The following is a 16,227-nucleotide window of genomic DNA, read 5'->3' as shown; positions in this document are numbered from 1 at the left end:
AAGGCTTGAATATGAAATTCGTCATCTCCAACAAACCTTAAAGAACTGGACTTTAAAAGTGTCGATTTGTTCAGCATGTCTTTTAATCAGTGGTAATTGAAAGCCACAGAGCATTCCTTAAAAGAAACCAGGCTACGTGGGTGGAATCGTGCAACCAATCAAATAAAGTATGCAGAAAATGGTTAATGATGAAAATAGCAGCATTGTAAAGCAAACGACTCCAGCTGCTCTCCAGCCGCTAGGGGGCACCCTAACATCTGCTCAGGACTGGACGTCAGACTGAGATTTACCTGGAATGAGCCATTGATTTATATTAAAGCAGTTTAAAGCTGCGGGTCTCCCTCTGTTCCTGCTGAAGCTGACCTAGCAGAAAGCAGGAGATGAAAAAAGGAACAAGAAATTATCTTCTTTTGATCAAATAAAAACATCAAGCAGGATGGAAAGAAACAATTATTCTGAGTACGCTTTTATTCAAGAATTTGGTCATAATTCACATGTCGAAAAATACATTACAAGTCATAATTAAAGAAAGGAGACTTTAGTTACATTTTGGCAAATTACAATCATAAACTATCACGTTTTTCTGGGAGATTTTAATAGAATAAACCAACACAAAGAAGTGCACAAACATAAAGTGCAATTGAAGTTACACATCAGTTTATTTTTACCATTAAATTGGTAAGAAGAGGTAAAACAAAAATAGGAAGAAGTTAATCTTACCAGATGAAACCAGCATTAGCTAACTCTGCACAACATCTGTCAGGTAAACATGGTAGTGGCAGCATCATGTTAAGGGGTGAACTCTAGCTCAGCAGGGTCAAGGAACCACCTGGTAATAGTTGATGAGATGTCAAACATCCTGCAACAGACTTCAAACTGGGAAGGAGGTTCAACTTCCAGAAGAATGAGTATCTACACCAAACCTTTCAGATGTTTAGAAAAATGTCTGCTTCAACACATTTTTATGCATGACTTTGTTTTGGTTTATTCCAATTAAATCCCTCTAAATATTGGGGAGAAAAAGGAGAAAACAGGCACTTCATATCAAACTTTGAGATTTTGTAGGAATTTCCCTTACTGAACAATAAATTAGTCTTGTACACCTTCAGTCTTATAGTGTTATAGTATATTAGTGCATTAGACTTTTTTTTCACCATCAACGTATTTTCTGCTACTATAGTTTGGTTACCTTTGTGATTAAATATTTCCTTTGGTTTATTCTTGTCATTTGTAAATGCAAATAGAAACACTTCTAACCAGAATGTGAAATCCCAGTCAGCTGATATCGCTGCTGTTCTGCATAAGGTTTGACAAGACAGTAGGATTTAATGTTGTCAAATACGTCATTCATGCATCACCCTGTTCAATCCATCCAGTGTAAAGAATAGTGCGGTTTCAACATAGTGTTTCATTGAGCCTCATTTGCAGATGTGCAACAGTCAGTATTTATAGAAACAGCAATATGTTCAATAGATTGTGGAGGAGAAAGATAAAAAAACTTTTTTTTCCCCTTAACAACCTCTGATTTAGAGATTCATAATAACTTAAAGCTCCACCAAACCACAGAGGAGGTTCTTCTCTCCGCCAGCCGTCCACTAAAACGATTTTTCCCTATTTCTGCCGAGGCTGTAGCTATAACTTTAACAACCTCAACAATTTACTCCCATTACTGTCACCTTACATTTAAATGACTAGTGATATGCATCTAAAAACACCCTGCTGGAAAACCACTGGGAATTTCGCAGACTCAACTATGTGTTTTTATTTCATTTGGCTTTGCACATTTCTTATTCGCTTAATGTTTTGTTGTTGTTTTTAGAAGTGCAATCAGCTCTGCATTCAGAATCTGTAATTTTAACTATTTTTTCCCCAAACAGTGCTTCAGGTTATTAAATTAAAGCATAGCACAAACAAAGCTCAGATTCTGATACTTCAAGCTAGATGCGCAACTGATGTAGACAACAATATCTGCAGGGTGAAAATTTTTATTGCTATGGTTTGTGCATATTTGAGTGTCTTAGAGGGCCCACTCTAAGTGCAAAATAAAGCAATTTATTTCCACAGTATAAGTGTAGTGACACACACACTTTTGCAAAGACCATTTGCTTTCCTGACTATCTAATAGGCCAGACTCAAAATTACCAGAAAACATCTTGATGATACCAAAGACTTTTTAGAAATTATTCCGTGGACTGACAAGGTAAAAGTGCAAATTGTTTGGCATTATATCTCAAATAAAACAAACACAGCATTTCAGAAAGGTTACAACTCTAATTTAATAAAACCTGGAAATCTCCTCTCTAACAAAAAATCCCTAAAGCAAATGTCCCGCCGATTTGTGCTGTTAAAATCAAGCCCATTTGGTAACATGGTGCAAGACAATGTTACCAAGCACCTCTGACGGTTTTGCAATGGTCCAGTCAAAGTCTGGATTTAATTCTGAGGGAGATGCTATGGTATGGTCTTAAACAGGCAGTCCAACATGAACTCTTTAGCAGGCCATTTCTTTTTAATATATAGGGCCAGGCTATTTGGAGACCTTTTTACCCCTAACAGATGACATGTTCACTGCAGCAGTTTTTATCTTGTTTTAGTATTCCTGTTATTAAATGTGATTTATGTTTTAGAGGTTTAAGTGTGACAAATCTGTTATACTTCATTTCTGTAGGTTCTTCAGCGTTTATTTGAATAAATTAAACCCTCTAAACGATTGTTACGTTTGCATTGATAAATGCAAAGCAAATAGATGATGAGAGTGATTTAATGCATTGTATTAAAGCTACAAATGCGTGCAAAGTAAATATACATTAAGTTGGTTAATTAGCAATGTAATTAGAAAACTCTGCTGTCACACTGGAGGTGAGCTGAAGTTTAAAGCTGGCTGCGGGGTTTCTGGATGACCTCTCTCCATTTGTGGATCGCTGGGTTGTTGATGGCTGCCAGCTTCCGGAGCAATCTGGAGGGCTGCAGACCTGGAACATCAGGGTGGATCTGCTGGTAGTGCTCCAGCCTCTCCACAACCTTGTCTAGACCCACCTGGCTAGCGTAGAACATGGGACCCCCGCGGTGTCGGGGCCAGCCATACCCAAGCACATAGATGACGTCGATGTCTTCCGGCCCTGCGGCGATTCCGTCCTGGAGGATCTGGAAGCCCTCGTTGATCAGTGTGTAGAGGCAGCGCTCCAGCACCTCCTGGTGGTCGATGCGACGTGCCACCAGGCCGTGCTGTGCTCGGTAGTCCTCCAGAAACCCGTGCAACCAAGGGTCGACTTTAGCCACACGACCGCCGGGTTTGTCGTACTGATACCACCCTTTGCCTGTTTTCTGACCAAACCTTCCCCGTTCACACAGCAGGTCTCCCAGGGGACTGTACCTGCTGCCGCCTCGTATTCTAGCGGATGTTCCTGTGGAGGCGGGCGAAACTAAACCATCCGCCTTCCTGACCTTCCAGCCAACATCCAGCCCAGAGAGGTCGGACACTTTGAACACACCCATGGCAAACCCGAACTCTTCCAGCACCTGGTCCACCTGCTCAGGTGTGGCCCCCTCTTCCAACAGGAAGAAAGCTTGTTCCAAGTACTGCTTCAGCATACGGTTTCCTACAAATCCCCGACAGTTTCCAACTGCAACACTCACTTTTCCCATCTTCTTCCCCACCTGCATGGCGGTGGCCACGGCTTCGGGGGACGAGCGCGGCCCATAGACCACCTCCAGCAGCTGCATGACGTGAGCTGGCGCGAAGAAGTGCATCCCGACCACCAGTTCTGGACTCTGGGTTTGAGAAGCCAGCTCGTCTATGTCGAGCCCAGAGGTGTTTGTGCACAGGAGTGCGCCTGGTTTGCATATGGCCGACAGCTGCTGGAAGACGGTTTTCTTCAGAGCCATGTCCTCAAACACAGCTTCAATGACTAGGTCAGCATCTGCCACAGCCTGGACGCTGCAGCTGTATTTGATTTTATCGTGTGCCAGGGGCCCCCCTCGTCTCTTGGCCCCCCTCTCCAACATGCCAGACACCCCCTGCTTTGCCTCCGACAGCTGTTTCTCCTGGGTCTCCACGGCAACCACAGTGAACCCTGCCTGGGCCAGGGACACAGTTATACCTCGTCCCATGGTGCCAAGCCCTTAGAGGACAGAAATCATACCTTTAAACAGTAAATATTTCATCCACAAGTGAATTCTATAAAACTTTAAACGTTTTAGTTAAATCAAGCAGTGTGATGATTTCTTCTAAACAGGCTGTTGAGTCGAACATCCAAATTGTCTGGAATCTAAGCCTCCAAGAAGAGAGCAGCAACTCCACTCACTAAACTGGGAATATCAGCCTAATTTCTAAGGATGGGATGGAATAGATGGAAAAAATTAATGGACAAGCCTTAAAATACATTTACGTCTAAAAAAAATAGATTATTGTGAATATGTTTAATAGTTTATTTTCTCACTCATTTCAGGAAGATGAACTCATTTATTTAATGGAATTTTGATGTTTAAAAATCAAAATTCTCTGTCTTGGAAAGTTTGAATATTGTAAAAAAGTTATAGCATATCAGCGGAAGGAAAAACTGTGACATAAAAATGTGCACCAGCAGCAGGGATAACTGCAGCCTTCAAAGGGTTGTCAAGAAAAATTAATTCAAGAATTTGAGGGAGCTTTATGAAGTGGACCGAGGCCGAGGTCAGAACATCCAGAGCCACTACTACAGATGAATCCCACACATGGGCAACACATGTTTTACTTGGCAAAGGGGGAAAACTAAAGTACTGTTGCTCTCTGCTTCAAAGTCCTCCTTTTAGGTCAATGTAAAGTTCACATTTAATTTGGAAATCCAGGTTACAGAGTCTGGAGAAGAGTGGAGAGACAAAATCCACATGGATTAAAGTCCAGTGTAAAGTTTCCACCGTCAATGATGATTTGGGTGCCATGTTATCCACTGTGTTTTCTGAAGTCCACAGTTAATTAAGCCATCTACCAGGAAATTCTAGAGCATTTGTATGGACATGGTGATTTTATTTTCCAGCAAGAATTGGTACCTGCACACAGTGCCAAAGGTACCAAAGGCTGGTTCAATGACCATAATGTTCCAGTCATTGATTGGCCAGCAGACTCCCCTGAACCTAAACCTCAGGAAATTTACGTTGTGTTGTCATGAGGAACCAACAAGGAAGATGACTGAAAGCAGCTATCAAAGTAACCTGGGCGTCCATTAGATGGCCTCCATGCCACGGCACAAAATGAGCCCCAACCAAGTATTTACAGGATAGAAGTTGACATACTTTGCAGAAACCTGACATTTTCAAGTATATTTTTGATCATACATTACATGTTAACTTTCTGGGATACTAAATTTTAGGTTTGTAAGCCATATTTATGAAATGACATGAAATAAAGGCTAGGAATAGTTCACTATGAGTGTAATCTGCTCAGGTACCTTGTTCTCACCCACTAAATTAAAATGACAGCATAATGCAGAGAGAAACGCACATTCTCTGATATCATCTTTCACATATTAAATGGTTTTCGAGAGCTTGCAATTTTAATGCACAAGCTGCTGAGCCGCGCATATCCAAACTGGGGTGCATCCAATTCTCCCTGCAGGGAATAGCGAGTCCATTTACCAAACTCGGATGAACTGTTAATGAGGGCTTAGTTTCCATAGGCAACAGGACTTTGGAGATGCCACACAGATAGCTTGATGAGTCAGTGTGCCTGTGCTAATTGAAAGCTGAGTACAAATTAGAAACCTAGAGCTCTTACCGATGACAGCTGCTTTACGCACAGGCCTGGGCTTGCTGGTGTCCCAGCGGGCTCCATTGGCCGTGCTCCACCTGCTGACAGCTCTCTGGGCGAAGAAGTAGTACTGTAGAGCCCGGGCCTGACCCGAGTTGAAGAGGACGGAGAACAGCTCCCGCTCGCGCTCCATTCCCTTAGCGTAGGGCAGAGTGACAGCAGCATGAACTGCTTGGACACAGGTACCCGGTGCTATGGCTCCGCGGGAACTCCGCCGCACCTGCTGCATCGCCCTCTCAAAGATCGCATCCAAATCGGGGGGACGTGGGCACGGATAGGTGCTGATGCGGCGCGCATCCAAAGATTTACCTGGAAGAGAAGCAATGAGGAAGTCTCTTCGAGGAAATTACAGCTAGTGGAAAGCAGGAAGTAGAGAAAACACACTTATAAAATGTAGCTTCTGGTCAGACTATAACAACACAAAGACACACACATTATAATAATAGTCATTAATCAATACTGTAACTGTAATCAAACAAAGTCGAAACAAAATCAAATAAAAATCACCTGCGACTGTTGCATAGAATGATATGGTGAAGGCCGACGTTATTCAGCTTAAATGTGCCCGTCATCGCATGTTCATTGAAAAAAACCCATTTCCACTCTTCATAGTTTTAGTATATCAAATAGTACACAAAATCAACAACTAAGTTAAGACAAGAAAAAAGAAAGAAACCTGAAAAATTAAATGTAAGTAAATCAACATCACAAAGGTTTCAATCAGACTTCAAAAATGCAAGTGCCTTCATAGCTTTCAATTACTCACTTTTAATTCTCTTTTAAACTATTAGGTTATTACTTTGATTAAAATCTTCTGGCTGTTCCACAACTTAACCCCAGCATTAGAAATACACATTCCACAGTGTATTTATAGTATATGTACCATCCAGATATATATATACTGTAATATATTTATATTTTATTGTTTAAGTTAAAAACAATTGGAAACAATTTCTGAATATCTTTAGGGAGAATATGATTGTATAAATTATTGCATGATTCTAGTATATGGTCATATTCATAAGCATAATTTTAACTTCCAGCTAAACAGTGCTTCCTCTTTTCAAGCAGTACTTTTCACTTCTCCACTCTGCTGGAATTTTCAACCAGCACTCAGGAAGTGTGGATATAATTCATTTTTCAGGCACATTCATCCACTCATTCAGCTTCTGAGAGCAGGCTGATCTGACAGGCCGCTCCCAGATAATCGCAGGGACTCTGGCTGAACGCTGCAGCTCTGAGCGAAACAAAAAAGCTAAAGGTTCACTTCCAACAAAATTCTGTAATTCTTGGAATTTCGCACAAATGCAAACCTTACAGTAGCTTCCAAAATATCCAGACACATTCACCTTGATGTCACCTTGATGTAATGATGATGGTAAAAAAAAATCAGCTTGAAGTAGTGGATAATTGTGAACTGAAAGAGAAATTATTTAAGGTCTTCAATTTTTTGCAAGTAAAAATTTTGAAAGTGTGACATGCACTTTAGTTCCCCCCTCATGGGTCAATGGCTTTGCAAGGCATTGTATAAGAGATTGTTTACAAGAGAAGATTTAATGTTTAATCCAATAACCTCACAGCACAAGCTTTCCTGCATGCTGTGATTTTAAAGAACGAGAAAGAAAAAGATGGCCGCTCTGCCAAAACCTTGTTAGAGGCATCTTAATTCCCAATCCTGACTCCTCTGATGTGATTACAAGAGACAGCAGTCAGAAACCTCCACAGCTCCACTGAATTACTCTCACATGAGGGTCTGGGTCGGAAACTGGGTCACTGAGGTGAAGCTTAAAGCGACAACAAGAATATTTGACTTATCTTAACCACTCTCTCCGATAGGAAACACATTTCTCAAAAGACGGATATTAAAAATAGAGAAATGGGGATGAAGGTTATCCATGATAACGAATTTATTCTCGGTAAACTATCACACATCGGCGAGGTGGTATGTGGAAGTGCGATGCCGTTTCAGTGTGATTTACGAGGCATTATTGCAGCAGTTAATCTGTTAATGGTTGAGCTGTGGATTTGCAGTGGATGGGAAGCCTGGCTGCCCCCTCGACAGATGTAGCGGGCAGATGTTGCAACCGCTGGGTAAAAAAATAAAAAAAAGTTAATCTCATCACCAGTGAGTGACTTGGATCTGTTCCTGGCCACGCCTGCGTTAAATTAAATGCACAAAATGATTTTTTTAAGCAAATGTGGACTTGTGTGGTGTTTATGTGGAGAGGCGTGACCTTAATAACTGCCACAAGGCATCCCCATTGACCTGCATGTGACCTGCATGTGACAATATCTGGGATGACAGTTAAAGGGTTAATGCATTTCGCATCCTGGGCTCAAAATTTTTCATGCTTTTTTTAAACAAAAATGCATCCACAAACTAATGTTACTTTCCTAATACTACATGTCTGTTACTTGATTTTATTCAGGCATTTGAGCTTTACAAACACAAATCCCTTTGTCACAGGGTTCCTGTGCAAACATCACTTTTTCAGACTTTAATCTCCAGAGTTCTCAGTCCTTTTCAGCTCACAGTTAAACTAAAAGCAGAAGTTTGTTGAGAATTCATTGCAAATACTTTTACAGATGTCAGGATTTAATTATGGTACTTGAAAAAAATTGGGTGCGTGAGGAAAAGAGAAAGAAAATAGACAGATGGGCGGATATTTTTCCATACTTATTCAGACCTGTTGAATAGTTTTCCAGACTGGCAGCAACCCTGTTCTCATGGTAACAAAGTGCAGAGAGGAGACAATAAGTCTTCCTGACATTATCTTTTATTATATTATGATATATTAAATGTGTTTTTAGTACCCAAAAGTTGGCATTTTCTACAGACAAAAGAACATACCTTTAGGCCCGATACTGACACCCAAACAGACTTCCTGCTGATTTGAACGCCTCCACAAAAATATGTCAGGGTTCAGAAACCTGCAAACATCAGCTGCAGATGACATATCCGACACAAAGTGACGTGAAGCCTCCAGTGGAGTCATACAAACATCGATTCATGTTTGTTTCACACAGAAAAACAAAAGCTGCTCCACAAAGCAAGACCCTGTTGGGGCTAAATACACCTCCCTCCTGTGTGTAGTCTCAACACACACAACCAGGAGAGTGGGCGGTGTGTGTTCAGTTCACTTGATGTGAAAGAACGCAAGCTCTAACAGAAGCAGTAGACATGGTGCTTTACTCCTTTCTTACTTCTTCATGTTAAATACGAACCCACGGGTCATTCGTTTTTTACTTGACAGAAATATATGAAGCAGATACTGTTAGCCAAGACCCCCACAGTTTAAAACAACGTTACTGTCAGCAGCAGATGAGGAGACATAAAGCGTTTTTCATTTGAGCCGAGAACACTGGCTTTTTCTTTTCACTTTTATCCCCATTCAGCCAAAGAGAATGACCTATTCTTCAGTCAGACTGGGAGATCGCTCCTCCAGCTCTCCAGGGACGTGGCACACTTCAGGAATCCACTCAGTGTGTAAAATGAGTCAGATTCACGTGCGTGCGGGAAATCCTCGTACCACTAATCGACTGGAGAGGGCCTCAATATTAATATTCTAGGAAAGTTTGTCCCTTTTCGCCTTCCTGAATAATACAGCAAAAGCAGTGAAGACATCAGAGCCCATCTGACAGAGCCATGAAACATTTATGGACCGTGTTGGTGGAGGATCTGGCTGCCGTGTCTTCTGCTCTCTTTGCCTTCCAAAGGCTTCACATCGACACGTCTTGATGTCGGCCTGGCCTAAAATAACCGCTCCAATAGAAGTTTCTCCTCCTTCCACCGAGTTAATATTTAATGCCGGGAAGAAAGTTTCTATCACGCCATTAAATACCTCCAGAAGCATTTATCTTGCAGCTTACCTGCCACACTTTGAGCAAACTTGACAGCTGCATCCACAGCGTTGAGCTCCGTCACCTCATCTACGATTCCAAGCTGCCGAGCCTCAGCTGCAGTCACATGGCGGCCTGTGGGACACACAGAAGTCCTCTATACATTATGTAGAACATGACATAGTAAAGTCAGTGGGCATCAAATTTATATGTAAGGGGCACCTTGTTACTGGGTAGCTTATTATACTGGATATAAAAGTCAATACACCACTGCTAAAGTGACTTTTTATGATATAAAAAATGAGAATGAGAAATGATTTCACAACTTTTCTATATTTAAATGGAATTTATTATCTCAGCAGTAGTATTAACACCCTAAAGAGTCTGCCAGCCTCCCACACTTTGGCAATATCTGTCCACTCTGCTTTGCCAAAAGCCTCTAAATCTACTTGATCGTGAAGACATCTCTTGTCCAAAGCACTTTTCAGATCTCAAGGCAAACTTTCTGACACATTTAGTTCTGGTCTCTGGTTAGACCAGCTGAAGAACTTCAAATTCAACCATTATGTTGATTTTAAATGCCTGCTTTGCTGAGAAATAATTTTAGAGCTCATTTAGAGCCAAAACCTGAAGATTTCGGTTCAAAACCTCACCCAGTTTTGACAAAAACTCTAGTTCCATTTAAAAAAGCCAGAGCATGATACTGCCACCACCATGTTTCACTAGTGTTACTTTACATCGTATCTGTGCCAACCAAACTAATGCTAATTATAAACACATTCTTCCAGAAGGTTTGATTTGTACTTAAAGGATGTAAATGTCAAAAATTATTTATTTTAACTTTATTGAAAATTAGTTACATTCACACGTAACGTTAGAACAAGAACAACAAATTTTGAAATCAGATTAAAAGGTGTGTAAAACAGGGTGTTTTTCTATTGGTGTTCACACAGTGCAACCAGGTTACTGCAGATTCATTTTCCCAATCTCACAGAATTGTTTGCACTTAAATACTTTAAAATCCCATTAAAGGTGGGAAAAGTTTTAAAATATAATTATCTTGATCTTATATCAATCACAAAAACTAACATTTTAGCCAAGTGTCGAATTCATTGAGATAATTCTTTATAAGTAGAAAGTAGGACACAATCTGTACAACCTACCATATGCTGACACCTGCTGGCCAACGGAGTAAGATGCATTTAGCAACTTAAATGACTTTCTGCATTAATAAAATGCTGTCCGATAATCTGAAAAATCAAACCACACTGTAGTCTTTACTCTTACTACAGAAGAAAATAACCTGCTGAAGTCTGTTGAGCAACAAAAACTTCCAGAAACTTTGCTGTTTAGAGGAAAACTTTACTTTCAGCACAAATACATCTGTGACAAATACATCTGGTTAACTTAATAAAGCACTTTAAGTTGGCCCAAACCGGACTTTTCCGGTATATTAGGAATTCTGGTCTTTAAACATTCTGTATTTAATTGGCTTCATCTGATCTTTCACTTAAAGGCTTCTGCTCTGATGTGTTGATATATAAATGTTAGCTAGGCCTGAGGTATCCAGTCTGATTTACTGAAGGTTACATCCCTCACAGTGCCTTGGAAAAGTAATCTACTAATCCAGAACTGGAAAATCCTTAAGTCAAATTTTATAATTTTCTTTACCAGATTTTGCATGAACCCTGATCATTAAATTAAGCAAATTAACAGAGTCCCTGTTTTTGTTTTGTTTTTTTTTTTCTTTTAGAGAAAACTTTGTTTTCTAATGAGCACACAGAACTTTAGAAATCCTTTGTAGCTTTTTACAGCATAGAGACTTGTCAAGGTCATAATGACGGCTACTTCTCGTTGAGGAAAACAGACTTTTGTCCAAACTTTACAACCCACATTTTTCTAAGAATTTCTCTAGACATTTGGCTGTTTGATATGGTTAGTTATTTTGTTCTAGAATTTCAGAGAAACAACCAATTGAGCTGCTGGAAAATAAGACACTAAATCATTTTCATAGCAACAGGAGCATCTATATGATAAGTTTTTTATGAAAGTACCTGTGGTGATGAGGTCCAAGGCAGCTGGGACTCCAACGAGCCTCGGCAGACGCTGAGTTCCTCCTGCACCTGGCAGCAGACCCAAAGCCACCTCTGGAAATCCCAGCCTGGCCTGAATCAAATTATTCATGAAGTACAATTTGTTCGTGAGCCTCGTCTCACAATGCAGACATTTGACAAAAGCAGGATTTTCTTCCTATTCATTAAAATGGATCAAACTGAAAAACCTTTTTCACCCTGCTAATTGCTTCATCAACAACAAAATTCAAGTCCGTCCATGCATTTTGTGTTTGTATAAAGGAGATACAGAACAAGATTACATGGTGCAAAAATGTGGATCATCTTGTTTTTTGTTGTTTTTTTTCAGTTCAACAAATACTGCATCTTAAAGCTAATTGTAGCACTTTTTTGTGGTCCATGTTTGTTACATTTAATTTTAAACTACAACAAATGACTTTGTGTTAGAGTTTTTAAAGTAAAGCAGAAGTATTTATCAGCTCTTAAAAGTCTGATTGATGCATGTCAAGGTTTGGAAATGTGTTTTTTAGAGAATTTCAAGTAAAAATGGGGTAAATATTAATGTACGTCACAATTTTGGGATGTTTTTCTTTTCTAAAATAGCATGCAACATCTTAACTCACAATTATCCAGCCCTTTGTGTTCATCTACACTTAAAATTAAAATAAACATTTTTTAGTGTGTGTTTGTAATGTGGCAAAATATTAAAAGTTGAAGAAGCAAGACTATTAGTCAAAACACTGCAGCTCCTCTGAATGGAATCAAAGGAAATATGATTATCAATTGAAATATGAACCATCTTCCCAAATATAACTAAGAAAATCAACTGTGAAATGTCTGAATGTAGCGTGAACATTTTGGGCATAATGCTACTTTTTATATTATTACTTATGCTGATAAAGTTTATTCCATTATAATTTACTTTAAAAGCCTCGAAATTCAGGAAAGACTTCGGAAAAGTCAGTTCAGTGTAAATAGCGTTATCATGAAATATAAACCTGTCACTGATGCAGCTCCATCCTGTCAGCATGAAGACAGTGACTAACAGAGACAAAGGAACTTGAAGTGAGAACTAACCTTAGAGTGGGCGATACGATAGTGACAAGAGAGCGCCAACTCGAGGCCTCCGCCTAAAGCGATCCCCTCTATGGCTGCCACCACCGGTTTGGATGCTGCCTCGATCAGATGGACCATTGGCACCAGAGGAGGCCCAGCCATCGTGGCCCCAAACTCTCTGATGTCTGCTCCTGTTGATGACAAACCTGTAACATGAGCTGTACATGATTTTATAGTCAGAAAAAAAATAATCAACTGGAACAGAACATTTAAAGAACTTTTTAAATTTATGAAACAAAGTGAATCCTGGATTATTTAGAAGTGCATTATCGCTGACATGGAGCAGAGAACTGTCTGTACCTCCACAAAATTTTCCATTCTGGCCACAGATTACCACAGACTTCACCTCTGGCTCACTGAGCGCTCTGTGCATCGTGTCAACAATGCCTTGCCTCACCGCTGCACTGCAGAAAGAAACATAAACAGCAGATTTACAACAATGTTGGCTTTAAGCTACTCCCAACTGAGCTTCCAGAACACTGGAGTGTTTTTTGCTGAAATTCTCCTGCTTACCTTTGCTACGAATACTGTTCCAGGCAAAAAGTGTTCATGTTACAAACACAACCTACAATTTATTCTATCAGGGTTTTATTAGGCAGACCAGTAGGACATTTTGGAATCCATGGAGTGGAAAGAAAAGGATAAATGGTTTTCACAGTTTTTTTTTGACAAATAAAATCTAATAAGTTTTGAATCTATATATCTTTATCCCCAGTTACTTTGACACCCATAAATAAAATATTGCACAACTAATTGCCTTCAAAAACAACATAATTAAAAGGCCACTGCCTCAATTAATTAATCACTTTTAGTGAAGTGAAGAATATCTCTACAGCTGGGAAAAAGAATGACACAGTATGATATCATCACCCCTGATTTTTAGCATGTGGGTGTTGTACCACGTTACTTTGAATTTTGATCTCATCTGACCAGAGCAATAATTTGCCAGGTCTCCTCCATGAGCTTGTAGGAAACAGCAAATGTATATTAAATTATTATTCTAAACTCCTTCTGCGTTACCATGGGACCCTTGGCTGCTTTTCTGACTCATTGCCAGGTCAGTCAGCTAAGGTGGACAGCCATGTTGTGCTATCATTTTTTTTTTTTTTCATTTTCACCTCATAGATTAAGTTATGCAATCTGAGATGTTTAAATCTTGAGATACTGTTTTGTTTGGGAACTGGATGCACTGGACTGCATTCAGAGTCATCAGAGTAAAGGGGTGTAAATACAAATGTATGCTAAGTTGTATATTTTCATTAACTAAAACATTAAGGGAGATCAGCAAAACAAAAGCATCCATTCCATAAAGAGTTGACTTCAAACTAACAGGGAAATGAAGGCAAGAACATTTTCTGGACAAGTCCAAACAGAACGACTCTGATGTAAGATGTTTGTAGAATGTTAACAGGGTTATCCACACTGTTAGTTATCCACACTGTTAAAGTTTTGTTCTCATCCAGTGAATTATTAATAACGGCGATTCACTGTAAGCACTCAGTGTAACTAAGGGAACAATCTGGTGGGCAGAGTGCAACATGAGTTAAAGGTGGAGTAAAACCTCTTTAATTAGATAAGGGAGCAAAACAAAAGCTAAATTCGCTGACTTTGTATTGCAAAGGCAGTTCAAGTACTTTAATTTTACTTCTGCACACAAGTACACACGTACACAAGTAATATGTGTACAAGGACCAAAATGTTTAGAGCAACAGAATAATTCTAATTAGTGTCTTAAGATTTTAATGCATGAATTCAATTAAAGTAGCTCTAAATCTAAATCTAAGTGGATGATAACGCTGTTCAGTCATTAAAATTCTAAAATAGTTTAACTAGTTCCTCACTTTTGTTGGCAAAAAACATGATGGTATCTAAAACAAATAAATTCAAAGCTTGGGATTACTTTCTAAATCTAAAAGTAGTCATTTTAGATTCTGTTTATTTGTATACTTATTAGTGTAGATGCATTATTATTTACATTAATTAATTTTTATAAATAAACATCATAAGTTCTATGAGGCCAGTACAGTAAGAGCATTGCGCAATCGGCAACTGTCCTAAATGTCCCACTCGTGTAAATAATCCTCCACAATGTAGAATGATGTATACAAGAGTTGTTTGGAAATGTTTTGGAAATTACCTTATAACTATTCATTGCTGTTGTTTCCCATTTTGCAGCTGTTTTAAACAAAACTCCCGCTTTTAAAGAGATGGTCAAACTCATGACAATTAATCGAGTGCCTTACCCAGCAGGTATTGCTGCTTTCACGTACGGAAGGAGCAAATGTATCCCACATGGCTATGTCTATTTCATTGTTTTCGTAAAGAAATGACGGTGTGTATTCTTGAGTTGCATTTAGATTCTTGTCGGAATGTGAGCTTTTTATCCCTTAACAGCAAGTTTTATAAAAAAAAAAACGTACACGCAAAACACTTCGAAATGAATCCAAACTGCCATTTTAAATTAAATCCACGCGTTACTTCAACATTTGACCAACTGAGAAAATAACGTATTACTTACTCTTCCTTGTTTATGCTCGCAAAATGTATTTGTACATAATCATATTTTCAAAGCAAATTGGGAATGTGCAATAAGTCATGTATTTATTTTGAAGGACAGACTGAATTTGTTTGGGAGAAGTAAACTTCTGCCGTTGATTGTCTCTCACCTCAGTGCATTGACGGGAGGATTCTGCAGAGTTATCATGCCAACGGAGCCTGAAACGCGGCTGTAAAAAGCCATGGTGTCCAACAAATATATCGTGTTGTTGTTGCACTTCTTTTCCTGTTCACCAACTGAACTTTGAAATCGTTAGCGAGACACATGGAAGCCCTAATCAGCAACGCTGAAGTTGGTGTCTGATTTTAAGTTTTTAAAGGGTTGTTTCACTCATTTTCTGAATTTAAAATACTTGTGCAGCTAAAACGTACTTAATCAGCGAACTCGTAAGATACATTCAAGATACAAATTAATTTTTTATATTTACACCTATACAAATAAAAAAAATAAAAAAAAGAACAGAAAAAGAAGGAGGAAGTCCAAACCACCTCCTCGTTGGATTACAATGGGGAAGGCTCATTACCCCTTCTACAACATATCTTTCTCTGGCTTTTTAACCATACGTCCAGATAGAGATTTAAAGAGAGGCAGCAAAGCAAATGAGGGGAATAAGCAGTGTTTGGCAACAACTGCATTTAATGGAAATTGAGCTGTTAGCAGACTGACATGAGACTTTCCCACGTCTTAACTCAGAGGCAGAAATCTTCACTCAGTTAACAGAAAAGAATTAGAACATCTGTTATAATATTCTTTTGCCAGATTAATCTGTTCTCCAGACACACACAAAAAAGACATATTGAATAAGTACAGTGTTCCAGGAACACAACCTTGTACTAACTGCGAAGTATGGAGGTGGA

At 39.3% G+C, this 16,227-nt stretch overlaps 1 protein-coding gene across 1 annotated transcript; it reads right to left on the bottom strand.

The window, feature by feature from the left end:
- Positions 1–69: 69 nt before the first annotated feature.
- ehhadh (enoyl-CoA, hydratase/3-hydroxyacyl CoA dehydrogenase) lies at positions 70–15,674 on the bottom strand. The gene is made up of 7 exons (XM_044131885.1): positions 15,480–15,674; positions 13,114–13,217; positions 12,775–12,944; positions 11,680–11,791; positions 9,656–9,760; positions 5,753–6,094; positions 70–4,121 (listed from the first exon to the last, which is right to left on the bottom strand). Exons 1-7 carry the CDS (start codon positions 15,551–15,553, stop codon positions 2,872–2,874), a joined length of 2,157 nt encoding a protein of 718 aa, XP_043987820.1. The 5' UTR covers positions 15,554–15,674; the 3' UTR covers positions 70–2,871.
- Positions 15,675–16,227: the final 553 nt, after the last annotated feature.

Source organism: Gambusia affinis, linkage group LG11 (assembly GCF_019740435.1).
Source record: "Gambusia affinis linkage group LG11, SWU_Gaff_1.0, whole genome shotgun sequence".
Classification (NCBI taxonomy): Eukaryota; Metazoa; Chordata; class Actinopteri; order Cyprinodontiformes; family Poeciliidae; genus Gambusia; species Gambusia affinis.
The sequence above is the reverse complement of the archived record's forward strand: the minus strand, read 5'-3'. Positions and strand labels throughout refer to the sequence as shown.

What these genes read in the sequence shown, in the direction of transcription:
- ehhadh (XM_044131885.1), bottom strand. Translation starts at nt 15,553, where the DNA reads ATGGCTTTTTACAGCCGCGTTTCAGGCTCCGTTGGCATGATAACTCTG. An exon ending in CCTCCCGTCAATGCACTGAG is followed by an intron (nt 13,218 to 15,479) that starts GTGAGAGACAAT and finishes TTCTTTCTGCAG; the next exon opens with TGCAGCGGTGAGGCAAGGCA. An exon ending in GTTTGCTCAAAGTGTGGCAG is followed by an intron (nt 6,095 to 9,655) that starts GTAAGCTGCAAG and finishes CTTCTCTTCCAG; the next exon opens with GTAAATCTTTGGATGCGCGC.